At 45.5% G+C, this 21,186-nt stretch overlaps 1 protein-coding gene across 2 annotated transcripts in view; it reads left to right on the forward strand.

Annotated features, from left to right (window-relative positions):
* Positions 1–21,186, forward strand: part of chd5 (chromodomain helicase DNA binding protein 5) — a 237,282-nt gene that overhangs the window by 35,697 nt on the left and 180,399 nt on the right. For both annotated transcript variants that reach the window (XM_068017205.1, XM_068017206.1), the window contains exons 4-16: positions 4,361–4,611; positions 5,276–5,406; positions 5,709–5,835; positions 6,711–6,877; positions 7,707–7,931; positions 8,535–8,738; positions 10,682–10,893; positions 11,608–11,739; positions 13,088–13,196; positions 13,751–13,942; positions 15,354–15,554; positions 16,579–16,716; positions 19,134–19,255. In XM_068017205.1, the coding sequence (XP_067873306.1) occupies positions 4,361–4,611; positions 5,276–5,406; positions 5,709–5,835; positions 6,711–6,877; positions 7,707–7,931; positions 8,535–8,738; positions 10,682–10,893; positions 11,608–11,739; positions 13,088–13,196; positions 13,751–13,942; positions 15,354–15,554; positions 16,579–16,716; positions 19,134–19,255 (2,211 nt within the window). The remainder of the gene's footprint in view (positions 1–4,360; positions 4,612–5,275; positions 5,407–5,708; positions 5,836–6,710; positions 6,878–7,706; positions 7,932–8,534; positions 8,739–10,681; positions 10,894–11,607; positions 11,740–13,087; positions 13,197–13,750; positions 13,943–15,353; positions 15,555–16,578; positions 16,717–19,133; positions 19,256–21,186) is intronic.

Below are 21,186 nucleotides of genomic sequence, written 5' to 3' on the forward strand. Positions count from 1 at the left end.
TAATCTCATGCTTTCCTCCTTGCTATTTACGACACCACCAATGTTCGTGTCGTCTGTGAGTTTACTGATCATACCTCCTATATTCAAGTCTACATCATTAATGTACACTACAACCAGTAAGGGTCCCAGCACCAATCCCTGCGGTACCCCACTGGTCACAGGCCTCCATTTGCAAAAACAACCCTTGACCATCACCCTCTGCCTCCTTCCACTAAGCCAATTTTGAATCCAATTTGCCAAATTGCACTGGATCCCGTGGGTTTTTACTTTCTTAACCAATATCCCATGCGGGACCTTATTAAAAGCCTTACTGAAGTCCATGTAGACTACATCAACTGCTTTACCCTCATCTATACCTCTAGTCACCTCCTCGAAAAATTCAATCAAATTTGTTAGACACAATCTCCCCCTGACAAAGCCATGCTGACTATCCCCGATTAATCCTTGCCTCTCCAAGTGGAGATTAATCCTGTCTCTCAGAATTTTCTCCAATAATTTCCCTACCACTGATGTTAGACTCACAGGCCTGTAATTACCTGGTTTATCCCTGCTACCCTTCTTGAATAATGGTACCACATTCGCTGTCCTCCACTTTTAAGTACTCCACTACACTTTCTATACTCCTCTAGGGCCTCCGCTGTTTTCAGCCCTCTGAATCTGCCATATGCCTCCTTTTTTTTCCTTATCCAATCCTCTATATCCCTTGACATCCAGGGTTCCCTGGATCCCACTCTTCACCTTTACAGGAACATGCTGCACCTGAACCCTCACAATTTCCCTTCTATATGACCCCCACTGGTCTGATGTAGACTTTCCTGTAAGAAGCTGCTCCCAGTTCACTTTGGCCAGATCCTGTTCTTTTAATATTGAAATCTGCCTTCCCCCAATTCAGTACTCTTATTTCCGGTCGCTCTATGTCCTTTTCCATAACAACCTTAAATCTTACAGAGTTATGGTCACTATCCCCGAAATGCTCCCCCACTGCCACTTCTACCACTTGTCCGGCTTCATTCCCTAGGATTAAGTCCAATACCGCTCCCCCTCTTATAGGACTCTCTACGTGCTGGCTCAAAAAGCTCTCCTGAATGCACTTGAAGAATTCCGCCCCCTTTAAGCTTTTTGCACTAATACTATTCCTTCTAATATAGGGGAAGCCGAAATCCCCTACTATTATTACCCTATTATTTTTGCATCTCTCTGAGATTTGCCCACATTTTTGCTCCTCTACCACTGCCTGACTGTTTGGAGGCCTGTAGTACACTCCCAGCCAAGTAAAAGCCCCCTTTTTGTTTTTAAATTCTACCCATATGGCCTCATTAGAGGAACCTTCTAAGATATCATCCCTCCTTACTGCAGTAATTGTCTCTTTAATCAACAGTGCAATGCCACCTCTTTTGCCCTCTCCCCTATCACATCTGAAGATTCTATACCCTGGGATATTAAGCTGCCAATCCTGCCCTTCCCTCAACCATGTCTCAGTGAGAGCAATAATATCATATTTCCATGTGTTAATCAACACCCTCAATTCATCTGCCTTACTAGTAAGACTCTGTCCATAAAATAGATACAATCCAGCCTTGCGTTTTTTGCCTGAGCCTTAACAGGTCTACATTTACTCTGCCCTCTGGACTGACTTAGCTTCACATTTATATTTGATTGTACATCACCCCCTACTGTGCTTCCACTCTGTATCACATCCCCCTGTCAAATTAGTTTCAACCTCCCACCACCAACAGCACCAGCAAACCTCCCAGCAAGGATACTGGTCCTGTTCTGGTTCAGGTTCAGGTGCAACTCGTCCATCTTATACAGATCCCACCTTCACCAGAAACAGGCCCAGTCATCCAGGAAACTAAAGCCCTCCCTCCTGCATCATCTCCCCGACCATGCATTCATCTGCTCTAACCTCCTATTCATATACTCACGAGCCCATGGCACCGGAGGAAACCCAGAGATTACAACCTTTGAGGTCCTATTTTTTAATCTGCTGCCTAGCTCCCTAAATTCTTTTTGCAGGACCTCATCCCTCTTTCTACCTATGTCATTGGTACCAATTGGTAGCCCTATAAACTATTTCCTATCCAGTATTTATCCAATTCTGTTTTGAAAGTTACTGTTGAATCTGCTTCCACTGCCCTTTCAGGCAGTACCTCCCAAATCACAACAACTCGCTGCGTTTAAAAAAAAAACCCTCATGCCGCCTGTGGTTCTTTTGCCAATTACCTTAAATCTGTGTCCTCTGATTACCAATCCTTGTGCCACTGGAAACAGTGCTTGTCTCTACTGCTTTTTTAAGTTGTTGTGCCTCTCTCCATCCTTTGCGCCACCATTGGTAACCGTGCCTTCAGCCTTTGAGACCCCACTCTCTGGAATAACTTCTTTAAGGTAATTGGAAAAATTTAAAGTATTTGGCAGAAGGACCAGAGGTGACACGAGGAAAGGTTTTTTGCATAGCAAGTTCTCATGACCTGGGCCACACTGCCTGAAAGGGCGGTGGAAGCAGATTCAGTAATTAATTTCAAAAGGGACTTGGATAAATACTTGAAGGGGGAAGATTTTCAGGGCTGTGGGTTAAGGGCAGTGTTGTGAGACTAATTGGAATAGCTGTTTCAAAGAGCTGGCACAGGCTCTCTGGGCCAAATGACCACCTTCTGTGCTGTGCTGTGTCATTCTAATCTAAACCCCTTGGTCATTCCACCCTACTCTCTTTTTTAAAACTGTCATCTCTATATCCAAGCTTTTGGTCACTTTCCTAATATCTCCTTGTTTGTCTTGCTCCCGTTTATCTTTCCATCTCCTATGAAGTGTCTTGGGACCTTTTTTTTAATGTTAAAGCGGGGCTAGAAATGCAAGTTGTTACACCGATGTACCAGATATATAGTATATATGAAACATTACATTTAAGGATTTGTTGCTAGGTTCCCATGGGAGCACTGTTTGAACTGGAATCTAAAATTCCCTCCCCTCAAGAGCCTGTGAATGCTGAGGGTCAGTTGGAGCTTTTAAGATGAGGTTGTTGGGTTTTTGTTGGGTAGGGGCTTTCAAGGACTATGGAGCAAAGGCAATGAAATTGGAGTTACGGTACAGGTCAGCCATGATCTAATTGAATGGCAGAACAAGCTCGAGGGCCTGAATGGCCTCCTCCTGTTCCTGTACCCTGCTGGGGTGATAGGAGGGAAGCTACAGTTTGACTTGGCATTCTTGGGTTAAGAAAAGGTAGGGGTGAATCAGCCAGGATTTTTTACTCTGATTGCTATCGCACGGACATTTCTCCTGCACCCCCCCCCCCCCAGCTCACCAGAAGTGGGCTTTGGATGAACAGGATTGAGCTTGGATGTGATGATCCTCATGGTCATCCAGCCCACCAGCACTTTGGTTTACAAAGGGAGATTAGCTATTTTGTTGCAAGATAATGATAACTGAGTCGGTAGTACTTTCAGGAAGAAAGAAATTTTGAGTGGGTAAATAAGTGTTCCTACTGAACCTCTCATCCATGCTGTTGTTAACTTCAAACTTGACTATCCCAATGCTCATCAAAAACTCTCCTGTTCATATCCTAACTAGGGCCAAGTCCCGTTCACCCATCACCCCTGTGCTTGCTGACCTATGGCTCCCCATCCACCAATAGCTTGATTTTAAAATTCAAATCCCTCCATGGCCTTGCATCTCCCCATCTCCTTAACCTCCTCCAGCCCTACAACCCTCTGAGATCTCTGCCTTCCTCCAATTCTGGCCTCTTGCTCACCCTTGATTTTAATCGCCTCACCATTGGTGGCTGTGCCTTCAACTGCCAAGCTCTAAGCTCTAGAATTCCCTCCCTCCTCTCCCTCCTTCCTTCCTCTCTACCTCTCCTGTCCTTTAAAGCGCCCCTTAGAACCTGCCTCTTTGACCAAGCGAGGGAATTTAGGAGAAATTTCTTGACCCAGAGAGTGGTGAGACTGTGGAACCCACAAGGGAGTAATTTAGGTGATTAGATTGATGCATTTAAGGGGAAGCTAGATAAACACATGAGGGAGAAAGGAATACTAAGATATATTAATGGGGTTAGATGACAAAGCATAGGAAGAGACTCATGCGGACCATAAACACTGCTGGCATGGACCATTTGGGCTGAATGGCCTGTTTCTGTGCAATAAATTCTATGTAAACTTTTGGTTGCCTGTTTTAATATCTCCTTTTGTGGTTTGGTGTCAGATTTTGTCTGATAATGCTCCTGTGAAGTGCCTTGGGACAGTTCACTACGTTAATGGGCCTTATATAAATGCAGGTTGTCGGTCTGTACTCAGTTGTTACCTCCAGTTTGTTTGAGTGCATGTTATGAAATAGTCTGATCAGTCTTTCGTCTTCTATTTCCCATCAGGCCGCTCATCGCCAAGAAGAATCCGAAAATCCCCATGTCCAAAATGATGACAGTGCTTGGTGCCAAATGGCGGGAGTTCAGTGCCAATAATCCTTTCAAAGGGACCTCGGTGGCTGCGGCAGAGGCAGCAGCAGCTGCAGTGGCAGCTGCAGTGGAACAGGTGATCGTGGCTCCACCGATACCGATTCCGCTGCCGCCCCCAATCCAGCCCCCCGCCCCTATTAGGAAAGCCAAGACCAAAGAAGGGAAAGGTAAAGGCTGCTTTCTCTCATACCTGCAAGTAGTGTGTTTAAAATTTGATGATGGGGAAAAACCCCACTGTCTCAGCTGGTAGATGCACTGCACCTGTGTGGCATGGAGCACAGACAGGCCAGGGAAGGTTCTAGGTATAGTCGCTCAGCTGCACATGCAATTGGCATCAGTACCACAGTGATAGAAAATGCAGCTACGCTTCTCCAAAATATTTCCATTGGCAGGTGGGTCAGTAACCAGAGGACACAAATTTAAATCAAGACCCAGAGGGGCGATGAGGAATTTTTTTTATTGCAGTGAGTTGTTATGATCTGGAATGTGCTGCCTGAAAGGGCAGTGGAAGCAGATTCAATAGTAACTTTCAAAAGGGAATTGGAGAAATACTTGAAAAGAAAAGAAATGCAGGGCTATGGGGAAAGAACAGGGGGAGGGGGACCAATAGGATAGCTGATAGGGTTGTGGGTGATGTGGGTGACTGGTACTTGTGGAACTGTACTCCAGAAAGGGTCACCATCTTCAGGAGAGGAAGGGTGAAAACTGAAAGGCAGGGAGGGGACAAAATAGCACTATATTATTTTAGGAACCTGGAGTGCAGAGCATCTAACTCTGGTTCCCCTGATTGTCAGTCTATGTTTCACCAGTGTCACTGTCTGGTCATCGCAGGTCCAGGTGTTAGGAAGAAGAGTAAGAGTGCTCGAGCTGCTGATTTGAAGAAGAAAGGGAAAGGGAAGAAGATGGTGCCTCTGAAGATCAAACTGGGAGGATTCAGCGGCAAACGGAAAAAGGGGTCTTCGGTAAGGAAGGTCACCATTCCATTGAAGCATCTGTTTTGGCTGGTTGGGCAATCAATGCAGCAGAGGGAGGGGCTCTGATGGGAGAGTTAACACACCAGAGGGGATGTCCTTCACTCTTTCTGAATCTTCTCTATTATATCTTTGTGTGTGTTCACTGGTGGGAGTGAGTGTTAGTTCATTTGGATGTGGTGCCAGAGGAGGGGTTGGTGCTGATGGAACTGCATCCCAGCAGAACAAATGCAAGGATATGGAAATCTGGAACCTTTAACCTCTCCTTGTGTGTGTTGCGTTTGTGTCCGCAGAGCGAGGAGGATGAACACGGTGAATCGGATCTGGACAACGCGAGTGTCCACAGCTGCTCCATGCGGTCTGAGGGCTCTGCTGGATTGGGCAAGAGAAGGAGGAAAGGTGGAAAGAGGAAGAAGAAATGTAAATATTGACTTTCTGATGGATTCTCTATTTGGATGTGTTGGATTGTAGCGTTTTCCCTCTGACCGGTGGTTGAGAGTACAGGGGAATCGAGCTTGCTGCAGTGTGCGGGGAATGGACATTACTGGATGGGTCACTGGATTTAGTAAATAGAGCCATCATCTAGTGAGGTATCCATGTATCAAGTCCAGAGGCCCCATGCTCAATTCCTGTTCTGTGCTGAGTTTGCTGATACTGCCTGGGCTGGTGTTACAGTTAGCCTCAGTGCTGCTGGGTTAGGGAGAAGAGGGGAGAAAATGAGCCAGGGTTCGTGCTCCTGAGTGTGTGGAGATTGAGTGATTAGACTCAGTTTCCTTCTCTTTCCCCCTGCCCCCATTTAACCTTGAGTTATCGAGCTGCAACCTATGAAGAGCCAAAGTCAATGAGAGAGAAGATTAGCTGAAAACAACTCCTGGGTATAGGTTATGCCACATATAAACCACCCAAACCCCTGATTTTGGTCCTTAACTCTTTTAGGTTCCACATACTTGTTAAGTACACATTATTCCACCCCTCTGCATCCGCAACGTGTTGAAATCAAGACCCATTGAGCTGTCTCATACTCTAACTCATTCTGCCCCATGACCTCCCTCAGTCTTCCGTTGCAGCCTTCTAAAACCCAATTGCGGCATTAATGAATCACCACTACTTATCTTCTGTTCTAGTCTTTTCCACCTTGGAGCTGTACTGCACTAAAGGGCTTGGTTTGTTACCTTTTATTTCCTTCAGAAATGGACAAAATTGTCTTTGGGGAGCATGATTTATTTGCCTGCTCCTTGCGCTGTGTGTTGCGAGGCTCTAATTTCCTTGACTCTTATTTCTTTTGTAAATCCCAGTGGAGGAAGGTGATGGCTATGAGACGGATCACCAGGATTACTGTGAAGTGTGCCAGCAAGGAGGGGAAATTATTTTATGTGACACCTGTCCTAGGGCCTATCACTTAGTCTGCCTGGACCCGGAGATGGAGAAAGCCCCAGAGGGAAAATGGAGTTGCTTGCACTGCGTAAGTTGTCAGTTTCCTGTTTTGCTGTAGACTGTGCTTCCTCCTGGTGGTTGTTAATATGCTTTGTGGGGTAATGTTCCAGCCGGTGTGATAACTCAACCACACAAGAATGGGAAGATCCCAGAGTTGAACCCCATTCTAAGTTGTGCTAGTTCATCTTGCCTAAGTGATAGCAGTGAAGATCCATTTGACCCCTGTGTAAATGGGGAAAGGTTGCGGGGTACCCATGCCTGATGATTCTGGTGACCCCACTACTGGAAAATAAGTGTGTGTGTTGATGTTGGGTGAGGAGAGGATTGGGTCTGCAGAATTGCATCGTATTTTACACAAACAGGCCCAACTGGTGTGAATGCTGTGCACAAACCTCCTCCACCCGACCCCATCAGTGCTCGGTTGTGATGCCCATCATGATTGAATAATCTGTCCACACTTGCATCTTCGCTCAGATCAGCTCTCCGGATGTGGGCGTCCCTGGCAAGGCCAGTATTTATTACCCATCCCTAGTTACCCCTTTGAGAAGGTGGTGGTGAGCTGCCGGCTTGAACCGCTGCAGTCTGTGTGATGGAGGTGCTCCTACAGTGCTGTTAAGGAGTGAGTTCCAGGGTTTTGACCCAGCGTCGATGAAAGAATGGTGACGTATTTCCAAGTCAGGATGTTGTGTGACTTGGAGGAAAGCTTGGAGGTGATGGTGTCCCCATGCGCCTGCTGCCCTTGTCCTTCCAGGTATGTGTGAAGTTAGCTTGGCGAGTTGCTGCTGTGCATTTGTGCGCTCGCATCTGTGATTACGTTATAATGCATCTCAAAATATATCCTGTATAATGACTCTTAGGAAAAGGAAGGAATCCAGTGGGAGGCTAAAGAGGATGAAGAAGATGATGATGATGATGAGGGAGTGGAGGAGGAAGATGACGATCACATGGAATTCTGCAGAGTCTGCAAGGACGGAGGCGAGCTGCTGTGTTGTGACTCCTGTCCTTCCTCTTATCACATTCACTGCCTTAACCCCCCGTTACCCGAGATCCCGAATGGAGAGTGGGTTTGTCCGCGATGCCTGGTGAGTCTGTTATCACCCTGACCATGACCGCCTGTGATGTGAAGTGCACTATTGGTTGGGACCTTTCCTATTGAGTTCACCTTGCTATTGGATGAGGGGGTTTGACCTCAAGTCTGGGATGCTTGTCCAGTATCATAGCAAGGAGGATAATGGATCCTGTGTTAAGGAAAGGAAAAATTATCGATTGACTGCTGCTGGAATGTGTGCACACTTTGTGTCTGTGTGTGCACACATGTGTATGCATGAGAGTGTGTGTGTACATGTTGCAGGCAGCCCAATAGCCTGTTGATGCTCAATGCCTTAGCTCACATGAGGCACGGCGAGTTGGGTGAGGTTCCAAAGAGCAGCCTGTGTTTGTGGAACGTACTATAGTTAGGATTCAACATATTCGGAACAGAAGAGGAAGCAGAGGAGAGAATTGTTGGGTGTTGGTGAATAGATTGGTTAGGGAGAAGGGATAATGTTACCATGTGTAGGACCCTTGTCTGTGCTGTTCCTGCTTTGGGTATGGTATTTAGAGGTGAGAGCCTTCACTAAGGGTTAGCCACGTTATGGATATCAATGTGTCAAGAATAATTGTGTAATTCTTTGTGTTGTTTCTAGTGCACACCTCTAAAAGGCAAAGTGCAGCGAATCTTGCACTGGACGTGGGGTTCACCCCCACTGCCACGCACCCCTCCAGCTCTGATAGGCGAAGCCACTGATGCCGAACAGCCCAAGACCCTGAAAGGACACCCAGAGCGAGAATTCTTTGTGAAATGGGTGGGACTGTCCTACTGGCACTGCTCTTGGGCCACAGAACTGCAGGTAGGTTTTGATTTGATTTTGATTTAGATATACAGCACTGAGACAGGCCCTTCGGCCCACCGGGTCTGTGCCGACCATTAACCACCCATTTATACTAATCCTACACTAATCCCATATCCCTACCACATCCTCACCTGTCTCTATATTCCCCTACCACCTACCTATACTAGGGGCAATTTATAATGGCCAACTTACCTATCAACCTGCAAGTCTTTTGGCTGTGGGAGGAAACCGGAGCAACCGGAGGAAACCCACGCAGACACAGGGAGTACTTGCAAACTCCACACAGGCAGTACCCAGAATTGAACCCGGGTCGCTGGAGCTGTGAGGCTGCGGTGCTAACCACTGCGCCGCCCGAGAGAGAAGCAGAGTTAACGTTTCAGGTCAGTGACCTCTCATTAGACGAAAGTTCTGTGAAAGGTCACTGACTTGAAATATTAACTTTATTTTCTCTCTCCACAGATGCTGCCAGACCTGCTGAGTATTTCCAGAACTTTCTGTTTTTATTTCAGATTTCCAGCATCTGCAGTATTTTGCTTTTACCTTTTGACTCAGCCTGGGAGAGGCAAAAGAAAGATTTAAAAAAAAAACTCAAGGCCGACTAGGAAAAATATTATGTGGAAAGATGCAGTATTTACAGCACAGAAACAGACCATTCGGCCAAATTTTATGTTCCATACGAGGTTCCTCTCACCCTTCTTCATCCCACCCAATAAACATATCCTTCTATTCCTTTCTCCCTCATGTACTTCTCTAGCTTCCTCTTAAACATATCAGCGCTATTCACCTTAACTGCTCCTTGTGATAACGAGTTCCACATTCTAACCACTCTTTGGGTAGAGAAGTTTCTTCGGAATTCCCTTTTGGATTTGTTAATGACTATCTTATACTTATGGCCCCTAGGTCTGATTTCGTTTGCAAGTGGAAATACCTTTCCTATGTCTACCCAAATATAATCTTGAAGACCTTTAATCAAGTCACCCCTCAGTCTTCTGTTTTCGGGAGATAAGAGCCCTGGTCTGTTCAGTCTTTCCTGATAGGTTTAACCTCTGCTATCATCTTAATAAATCTCTCTTGCACCTTCTGCAGTGCCTGTATATCCTTTTTATAATATGGAGACCGGAACTATTCCTAGTAATCCAAGTGTGGCCGAACAAAGGAGCAGCTAATCTGCAAAACTCCTCTCCGACCCCCTTGGCGATCAAAGTTATTCCAAGTGAACATGTTAAATGTGTTTATATTATCTGGTACTTCACCTCTGCCCCAGCTCTGCTTTGAAGGTGAACACATAAATATGATGGGTGTAAAAAGAAACTAAAATGTCGCAATTGGTGTGCATTGCTGAATCATCAACCACAGGTGAGGAACTGATCTTAGAAACAGGAGCAGATCATTCTGCCATTCGCTTTGATCATGGCTGATCTGTACCTTGACCCAATCTACCGCCTTGGTTCTTTGACATGAAATATCGTTATCCAACAATAACCTATCCATCTTAGTTTTAAAATTTTCAATCAATCCCCAGCCTCAACAGTGTTCTGGGGAGAATTTTCCAGAATTCCACTCCCCTTTGTGTAAAGAAGTGCTTCCTGACATTACCCCTGAACAGCCTAGCTCTAACAGAAAGATCTCTCTTGCTCATTCTTGGCCTTAGAGTGGTCACTCTCAGAGCTTCATTTACTCGCTCGCTGTTTCTCGCTCAAAGCTTATCATAACCCTTGTTATCTCTCCTTCAATTACAGGTTCAAAAGGGGGAATTGGGGGTGAGTGAAGGAGTGAGACAATTGACAAAAAATGCATGTTGTGTCTGTGTTCTGAAGAAGGGTCACTGACCTGAAACGCTAACTCTGCTTCTCTTTCCACAGATGCTGCCAGACCTGCTGAGTATTTCCAGCATTTCCTGTTTTTATTGTAAACGTTGAATTGCTTTCCGTCCACTCCAGCTGGAGCTGTACCACACGGTCATGTTCCGGAACTTTCAAAGGAAGAATGATATGGACGAGCCACCGCCATTCGATTATGGCTCTGGGGACGATGAAGAAAAATGTGAGAAGCGAAAGAGCAAAGATCCGCAGTACTTGCTGATGGAACAGCAGTACTATCGATATGGGATCAAACCCGAGTGGCTTATTGTCCACCGAATCATCAACCACAGGTGAGGAAGTGATCTCCGAATCAGGAGCAGGTCATTCTGCCCCTGGAACATGTCCTGCCATTCAGTTCGATCATGGCTGATCTGTACCTTGACCCAATCTACTGCCTTGGTTCCTTGACATTAAATACCCTTACCCAACAATAACCTATCCATCTTAGTTTTAACATTTTCAATCAATCCCCAGCCTCAACAGCTTTTTGGGAAGCATGTTCCAGAATTCCATTCCCCTTTGTGTGAAGAAGTGCTTCCTGACATCACCCCTGAACAGCCTAGCTCTTATGTTAAGATTATGCCTCCTTGTTTTAGACGCCTCATCAGCCACCACCCCCCCCCCCCCCCCCCCCCCCGACCATCACCTTGACCAGAGGAAGTAGTATCTCTTTGTCCAACTACACAAGAGTTGTCTAAATTTCAAAGTTGTTCCTTGCTGAAGGATTCTTTAGGATACGGAAGAAGAGATAAACTGAGGCAGGGACTGGGTGGTTTAGTCGGTGAGGTCATGGTTCTGTTGTCTTTGAAAACAGAATTCTAACCCAGGCCAGATTGACTGCTTGATATTTTCACTGTTTGTCAAACACTCTCAGGGCAGGAACAGAACCGCTCGGATACAGAATAAAGCTCCCTCTACTGTCTCATCAAACACTCCCAGGGTATCTAACCTATGCTGTTGACGTAATGGGATAAAAAGATTTCCAATTTTTCCTTTTTTTTCAGCTTTGATAAGAAGGGTGATTTGCACTATTTGATTAAATGGAGGGATCTGCCATATGACCAGGCTACCTGGGAATTTGAAGAGTTTGACATTCCAGATTATGACACTGTGAAGGAGATGTATTGGAATCACAGGTCAGTGCCTCTTAACAGGATTAATCTTAATTTCTCTTAATTCAGGCCGAGTCGCTTCACCCTCAGTTACTTTAATACAAGTATAGCAGATATGTTGCCGCACAGGAAACCCAAAGTCAAATCCCAGTTTGCCAAGCTGTGAAACTGAAGTCGACAAATCTGGTTATCATGTGGGCTAGAACTGGAAATATATCATGAGAGGTGTTGTCTTTTCATAAACACTTGACTGATTCCCTTTGGTGAAGGGAACTGGTCACAATTTCTTGGTCAGGCCTTCATGTGGCTCCAGTCCAAGATTGTGTTTTTAAAAATTCATTCTCTGGATGTGGGAAGCACTGATAAACCCAGCATTTATTGCCCATCCCTAATTGCCCTCGAGAAGGTGGTGGTGAGCCACCGTCTTGAACCATTGCAGTCTGTAAGATGAAGGTGCACCCACAGTGCTGTTAGCGAGGGAGTCCCAGGATTTTGACCCAGCAATGATGAAGGAACGGTGCTATATTTCCAAATCAAGATGGTGTGTAACTCAGAGGAGAACGTGAGATGATAGCATTACCATGTGCCAGCTGTCCATGTCCTTCTAGGTGTTGGAGGTCAAGGGTTTGGGAGGTGAAATGAAAGAAGCAACTGCCAAATGGGCGGCGCAGTGGTTAACACCGCAGCCTCACAGCTCCAGCAACCCGGGTTCGATTCTGGGTACTGCCTGTGCGGAGTTTGCAAGTTCTCCCTGTGACCGCGTTGGTTTTTGCCTGGTGCTCCGGTTTCCTCCCACAGCCAAAGACTTGCAGATTGATAGGTAAATTGGCCATTGTAAATTGACCCTAGTATAGGTAGGTGTTAGGGGAATTGAGGGAAGGTGGGGATGTGAGAGGGTAATGGGATTAATGTAGGATTAGTATAAATGGGTGGTTGATGGTCGGCACAGACTCGGTGGGCCGAAGGGCCTGTTTCAGTGCTGTATCTCTAAAAGAAAAATAAAATAATAAATTGGCCTTGCCAGCCACACTGTTGCAGTCAAGCATTTTACAACTAGGAAAAAATGTAACCTTGCAAACATCACCTGCGTCCTAAAAAAGAAAGAAAGCTGGGAGAGTCTTGGGTCACTGATGCTTTGCTTTTCTGTGACTTGTATGAAGTTTCAGTGTTGGGACGAGGTACTGGAAAATGGTCGGCACCGTTGGGAGAGGGGCAGACTGAATTGGGAGCTGGGTAACGAGGGTGGGAGGGGGAGAAGATAGTTTTTGATGCCCTTCTGTTTCCGTGATAGCAGGGTGCTGCAAGTCTCACACTCAGATTTTCCCCTTCACACTCTCTCTCTCTCTCTCTCTCTCTCTCTCTCTTGCTGCAGGCAACTAATTTTGGGTGAAGATTTAAGACCAGTGAGGAAGCTGAACAAAAAAGGACGGAAAGCCAGGGAATTGGTCTTCGACCCGCCCCCGGCACAGCCTGTAGTGGATGTAAGTGAAGAGGATTGCTGGTTGGGGCATGTCTGCTGGTGCAGACTGTGGACTTGGTATCATCAGATGCAGAGTAAAGTTCCCTCTGGACTCCCAAACACTCCCAGGGCAGGTACAGGACGGGTTAGATACAGATTAAAGCTCCCTTTACACTACCCAATGTAACACTCCCAGGGCAGGTACAGCATGGGGTTAGATACAGAATAAAACTCCCTTTACACTACCCAATGTAACACTTCCAGGGCAGGTACAGCATGGGGTTAGATACAGAGAAAAGCTCCCTCTACACTGCCCCATCTAATGCTCCCAGTACAGGTACAGCATGGGGTTAGATACAGGGTAGAATCCTTGCAGGCAGTGAACGGAGGAGGCTTGCATCTTGTCAGTTGTTTTGTAAACCAGGCTATTTTCTGCAGTTGGTAGGATGTCTGATTTGTGCTGGAATGCATTGTATTTGATCAATTATGTATTAAATGCACCAGAAATAGCTGCCCCTCTCAGTGCTGCTTTTATTTTCCATTTGAATAATTATATATGTTTCCATCTTGCCACAGCCAACTGTGAAGTTTGACAAACAGCCGGAGTACATTGATGACACAGGAGGCAACCTGCACCCTTACCAGCTGGAGGGGCTGAACTGGCTGCGTTTCTCTTGGGCACAGGGCACTGACACAATCCTGGCTGATGAGATGGGATTGGGAAAAACCGTTCAAACCATTGTATTTCTGTACTCACTCTTCAAAGAGGTGAGGAGCGTGGGTGTGGGTGCAGGGGCTGGGGGTGAGGAACTGAGAGCTGTGGCTGGGATTTGTGATCTGGTGTTTGAATGAAACCTGAGCACAAGTTCTCCTCCACGTTTGCGAGATGAACCACATTTTTTTTAAGCTCAACCCTTCAGTACATTGACTCTCTCATCGATGTCCACCTCTCTGCTACATCTCATCATGGTCTCTAATTTTATTTTGAATAAATCTAATGTTTTACCCAGCAGATATTCCAAATGGTTAACATTCTGAATAAAGAAATGTTTTTCTGATGTATCTGCTGTGAACTTAGCATTTCTGTCCTCTTGGTCTAGTTTGCTGATTTACTGGGGAAATAATAATTTGGGCTTGTTCTATTTAGTGTTATATATTGGGCTTCATTTACTCTTTTTCTGGTGCTGGAGCAGAAGTATAAATTAATAGGTGATCTCCATTCACTGTTGCTCATTGACAAAACTAAATATATAATTTGTAATTATATATTATAGTTTGTGAGCTGTGTCTGTAGCTGTCACCTGCTTTGATTCCTAACACTAAAAATATCGAGCAGACATCTTGGGCTAGATTTTGTTCTGAAGATGGGTGCTCCGGCGGCGAGCTAGAAAATGGGGAGTGACCCTGCCTCGGGCCTCTGTTGGACCCTGTTGCAATTCCATGCAGGCAGGCAGTTAACTGCCCACTGTCCCTTTAAGGGACGAGCTCCACTGCACCACTGGAAGCCGGTTCTGCAAGAGGCCTTGCATTACCAAACAGTCTGGAGACCCCAGGAGAGGTGAGTGGGGTTGGGGTTTCCTAGGCCATTCAGGCAATCCCCGATGATGGTGGAGTGTGGGGTTGGTGAGGGTGGGTCGTGTCTTCCTATGGGTGTGACCCTCTCTGCCCAGGGTGGTGGGGGAGGGGAGTGGGTGTGTGCGTGCTCTGGGGGTCCCTGGATTGCCCCCCAAAGGAAGGACCCCCGACCCCACTAGGAAGCCACCAGGTTTTACCTGGCGATGTCTCCCTGCACTGACAGGCCCCGTCGCCTTAAGTTGAGGTGGGGGCGGGAAGAGGCCCTTAAGTGGCCATTTAAGGCCCTCAATTGGCCTGGGGCGGGAAGGCCCTCCTTGGCCTTCCCCGCCCCAGACAAAATTGGAAGGCATCTGAAAGACAGCGAGCACTCTGTCCCTGCCTTCCAACTCAATTTGATGGGCCCCCCTGCCTCTGTTCCTGTCCCAAGGGGACCCATAAAATTCAGACCTTTGACAACAGAAAATGGCTTTCTGATTTGTTTTTGCTGGGGATCCGATTGGTCTATGGTGTCACATGGTTAGCAAGGGTGAATCAGTCAGTGCAGTATTGCAGCCATACTGGCACAAGATATTTAATGGGATGGATGTACTGTTTCTCTTACCAGGGCCACTCCAAGGGACCCTTCCTGGTGAGCGCCCCGTTGTCCACGATTATTAATTGGGAGCGGGAGTTCGCACTGTGGGCACCGTACTTCTACGTGGTGACTTACACAGGAGACAAAGACTGCAGAGCCGTCATTCGAGAGAACGAGTTCTGCTTTGATGATAATGTGATCAAGAGCGGGAGAAAAACCTTCAGGATGAAGGTGAGTTTCAGGCCTTCTATTCGTTCTCAGGATGTTGGAGAGGGTGGCAAGGGCAGCAATTTTTGCCCCATCTCTAGTTGTCCCTGAGAAGGTGATGGTGGGCCTTCTTGACCTGCTACAGTCCTTGTGAAAGTGCTCCCATAGTGTGGTTAGTTAGTGAGTTCCAGGATTTTGACCCAGCAGCAGTGAAGGAATGGTAATATATTTCCAAGTTAGGATGGCGTGTAACTTGGAGGAAAACGTAGAGGTGGTGCTGTTTCCATGCTGGTTCCATGAGGGTTTGGGAGATGTTGTCGGAAAAGCCTTGGCAAGTTGCTGCAGTGCATCAGGGTATCGATTCTCTAATGGGCTCCGTTGGCAAATCGGTTTGGTACTGAGCCCTACAGACCAGGACACTTCAGATTTAATCTCTGGTTTATGCAGAATTAACTGCTTTCAGCTGGGATCTGAGATTGGGGCAGTTGTGAAGTGCTTTGGGACCTTTTATTACATTAAAGGCACTATATAAATAAGAGTTGTTGTTGTACTGTGGGCATCAGTCCTCATGGGCGAGATAGGTCGGGATTGTGCTCTTGATGGCTGTCCAGATCTCTGCTGGGAAGTATTGGGTGAGGACAGGACTGGTCCCTGGCTGTGATGCCCTCTGTGATCAAATAGCTTGCTGGCCCTCAATGTCTGCACTCGTGAAAAGTGGCTGTCAGGGTGGGGTATTAGAAAGTGACCGTGAAACTGTACCCAGCACTTTCAGGAGATGAGGGGAGAAAGTGGGCAAAGAAATATTATTATTTTTTGATGGGTGTAATTGAGAACAGATTGTGGTGTGAGAACTGAGATGATTCTCAGTGACGCTAATGGAAGAAGTTTGTAATCCCCAGAGTAATATACTGTGCATCTAATATCAATGCATTTGTCTTTAGTTCTTGTAGGCATGGTTTGATTAGCCTAGGCAGGGCCTCTTCCCTCTTGCTGAGTAAGCAGTGTGTTTGGGGTTGATAATGACGGGAAGAAACATTTCTGTTTTCAGAGTGAGGCGCAAATAAAGTTTCATGTTCTGCTAACGTCATATGAATTGATCACCATCGACCAGACGATTCTGGGATCCATCGACTGGGCGTGTCTCGTTGTCGATGAAGCTCATAGGTTGAAAAATAACCAGTCCAAAGTAAGTATGAGGTGGTTTCGCTACTCCTGGGCTTTGGGAGAGGGCCGTCGGGCGCGGAGGTTCCAAATTTGGTGCCTTTTGCCAGGGTGGGCATGCGTCGAGATTGGATGAAGAGGCTCACAGCCGAATATCCTGTCAACATTCACTATCGAGGCTCATGGGTGAAGAATGGCACATTGGTAACAGAGGATGACTGATGTCCATGGAACTTGTATCCAACAAATAGTCAGCAACTTAGGAGGAGGAGGAGTGAAGTAATGAGTAGTTTATTGTCAGTTAAAGTGATTCCTGTTGTAAATACAGGACAGTGGAACTGTAGAAGTTTATAGCACAGAAGGTAGCCATTTAGCCCATTGTGTCCGTGCTGACTCTTTGCTACTGCAATCCAGAACTAATCCCACTGCCCCCACGCTCTCCTTGTAGCCTTAGATCTGCTTCAAATATTTATGAAATTTTCCCTTAAAAGATGTAATGATTTTTGCCTCAAATATTCCATATGGCAAAAACATTCCATGTTCCAACAACCTACTGTGCAAGGAAATACATCATAACCTTGCTCCTCACTCTATGATCATTTTAAATTGATGACTCCTCATCACTTACTCCCCCCAGCCAGAGGGAAGAGTCTTTCCCTGTGCACTCCACTGCCCCAAGAACACAAACCCTTCCCTCCTACACCAGCTCTGCAGTCACAGGCTGACTCCTCTCATCTTCCTCTTTCTCGGTTCCTGTGACTCCTGGTTCCTAGCTCTTATGAGTCCCCAACTGGAGTATTGCACCCAGTTCTAGTCATCACACGTCAGGAAGGATGTGAGGGTCCTTGAGAGGGTGTGGTGGAGACTTACCAGAATGGTTCCAGGTATGGGGGATTTTAGTTCCAAGGTTAGGTTGGAAAAGCTGGGTTTGTTCTCCTAAGAACAAAGGAGATTCAGGGAGATTTAATAGAAGTGTGCAAGATTATGACAGCCCTTGGTAAGTTAGACAAGGAAAAACTGTTCCCATTAACAAATGGTACAAGGACTAGGGGACACAGATTGAAAGTTTTGGGCAAAAGATGCAGGGGGAATATGAGGAAGCTCTTTTTTATGCAGTGGGTGGTAATGAGCTGGAACTCGCTGCCCACTAGGGTGGTGGAAGCAGAGATGATTAATCACTTCAAGAGGAAGCTGGATGGCCATCTGAAAGAAATAGACTTGCAGGGCTACAGGGATCAAGCTGGGGAATGAGACTGACTGCATAGCTCTGCGGAGAGCTGGCAGGGACTCAATGGGCCAAATGGTCTCCGTCTGTGCTGTAAGTGAATCTATGACTCTGTCTCCCACTGCTGTCCCTGTGGGGATCCATCCACTTCTCTCTTTCTACACTGTCTCCTGAAGTGGCTGGCACTGCCTCTTATGTGACCACGTTATGGAGAATCAAATCCAAACTTCTGACGAGGTGTAGCATAGTCAGTTTGTCCTCAAGTACAAAGATCTTCTACTCCAAAGCCTGACATTTTCCAACATTTAGTGCCAATGTGCTGCTCTCAGTGGCAAGGTGGATCCCTGCAGATCCACATATCATACTCCAGGCATGTCACAAGGGCTTCTGAGCTGCCGTCCTTTTGTGTCGAGCTTAACAAATGCAGACAATGTTAGCCTACGCCCCCACTCGATTCACACTCTAATAAGAATCAAACTCCTTTTATGCAATTCACAGAAGCATCCAATTTTGGTAAGTTGTAATGGCAACCACCTCACCCCATCCAACCCCAGTAAGGGCTAGATTGATTCCTGGAGCCAGGTGTACCCAATTCAAGATTAGTGGAGAGTCTGGAGAAATTGGCAATGTTCTCCATGGTGCAAAGAAAATTAAAGGGTGATTTAATCGAGTTGTTCAAAATTGTGAAGGGTTTTGATGGTCAATGGGGAGAAACAGTTTCCATTGGCGGAAGGATTGGTATTTGGAGGACGTAGCTTTAAGGGAACTGCCAAAGGAAGCAGAGGAAGAGATGAGAATTTTTTTTGAACTAGGTCAGTTGTTGTGACTTGGAAAGCACTGTCTGAAAGGGTGGTGGAAATAGATTCAATTGTAACTTTCAAACACAAATTGGATAAATATTTGAAGGGGAAGTATTTGCCGGGCCATGAGGAAAGAGTGGGACTAATTGGATAGTCCTTTGAAATAGCTGGCACAGGCACGATGGGCCGAATGACCATCTCCTGTGCTGTGTGATTTTAAGTCTGTGCCTTTGGTTGTGACAGTGATTGGGGGTGAAGGGGGTGGGGGGTGAAGAGGGAGTGACCCTAAAAAAAAAAAGGCATATCACCTGTAAATTAAAATGTAGGTGGAAGTCATGTGATTCTGTTGATGCTACTATTTGACCCTGTGTGTTTGGTTATGAGGAGCTGTTCGTTTCTCAGTGTTGAATATTTCAGTATTTTAGGGTGCTAAACGCTTATAAGATCGATTACAAGCTGCTGCTGACGGGGACACCACTACAGAATAACCTGGAGGAACTCTTTCACTTGCTCAACTTCCTCACTCCTATACGCTTCAAGTAAGTTTCATTGTTTTAAAATGTCCTTTTCTTTTTCATGTATAGGACCCCTGGTTGCAGATGAAGTGGTAGAATATATATATATGCAGAGATAGACAAGCCGGGTAGCAAAGGCAGAGTGGTTTTACTAGGGGATTTTAACTTTTATTTAGATTGGGATAAGCAGAAAAATATAGTGAATTGCTTGTGTGTTCAGGATAGTTTTCTGCAACAATATCTCCTAGAACCAACAAGGGACAGGCTAAATCATATTCAGAGGTAAATAGCCTAATGGTGCATGAACGTTTTTCTAATAGTGATCATAATATGATCAAGGTCAATATAGTGTTTGAAAAGGAGGAATGCGGAATGACTGCTAAGATTCTTGTTTTAATAAGGCTAATTTTAATGTGATGAGAGAGAGACTGTCCATAGTAAACTGGGCAAATCTATTAATGGGCAAAATGACAGATCAGAGGAGGTGTTCAAAAAAGAATTTAATGTGATACAGAACATTTTATACCCCGAAGGGGCAAGAGCTGTAGTTCCCGAAAAAAAAAAAAGCCATGTGGATGACTAAAGGGGTAAGGGACAACATAACATTAAAAGATAAAGCATACAAAAATGCAAAAATGGTAAATGGGAAAGAGACAAAGAACAACAAAAGGTGACAAAACAAAGAGTAAGAGCTACTGAAGGAAAGTATGAAAAGCAACTTGCAAGTGGTACCAAAATTAACACACAATTTGTTTACAATGATATTAGGAAAGAGAGGGTGGCCAGGAGCTATGTGGATCCCTTGGCAACTGATAACGTTGATATTGTAAATGAAAATAAGGAAATGACAGACAGGTTGAATAATTACTTGCTGCCAATATTTACAGTCGAGGAATAAAAACAGAAAGTGCTGGAAAAACTCGGCAGGTCTGGCAGAGTAACAGCTCCTCAGGACCAGACGGATTCCAAATCTACCAAAGTTGTCTTGATTCAGGAACCATTCCTTTAAATTGGAAAAGTGCACATTTCAATCCGCTATTTTTTAAAAAAGGTGAGAGGGGGATATCGGAATTATAGACAGGTTAGCCTAACATCAATTGTTGGGAAATTATGAGAGTCTCTAATTAAGGGTAGAGTTATCTAATACCTTGAAATTTTTCAGCTGTCAGAGAGAGCCAGTGTAGACCAAGCCTCCTGAACTTTGATTGAATTTTTTGAAGCGGTGACTAAAGTAGAGGACAGGGGAATATTATTGTTATTTATATAGATTTCCAGAAAGCATTTGATAAAGTCTGTCATAAGAGACTGTTCACTATGTTGAAGCTCATGAATTGAAGGCAAATTATTGACTTGGTTAGGAAATTGGCTGAGCAGCAGGAGACAGAGAGTAGGGATAATGGGCAGGCATCCTAATGGGCAGGGTATGTTGGTGTCCCACAAGGATCTGTGGTGGGCCCTCAACTATTCACCATATTTATCAACAACTTAGTGGATGGGAAAAAGAGCCACTTATCCAAGTTTGCAAAAGACTGGTGGCATTGTAAGCAGTGTAGATGACAGCATAAAATTACAAAGAGATACTGATAAATTAAGTGAATGGGCAAAACTGTGGTAAATAGATTTCAGTGTAGGCAAATGTGAGGGCATCCACTTTGGACCCAATAAGGATGGAACAGAGTACTTTTTAAAAAGTGAATAGCCAGAAACAATGAAGTTCCAAAGAGACGTGGGGCCCATGTACACAGATCATTAAAATGTCATGAACAAATATAGAAAATAATCAAAAAGTCTAATAGTATCCTTTATATCTAGAGGACTAGATTACAAGAGGGTTAAAGTCATGCTACTGCTATACAAAGCCCTGGTTAGACCATACCTGGAGTACTGAGGGCAGATCTGGGCACCACACCTTCGGAAGGATGTATTGGTCTTCGAAGGAGTGCAGCGTAGATTTA

The sequence above is a fragment of the Heterodontus francisci genome, chromosome 37 (assembly GCF_036365525.1).
Source record: "Heterodontus francisci isolate sHetFra1 chromosome 37, sHetFra1.hap1, whole genome shotgun sequence".
Taxonomy (NCBI): Eukaryota; Metazoa; Chordata; class Chondrichthyes; order Heterodontiformes; family Heterodontidae; genus Heterodontus; species Heterodontus francisci.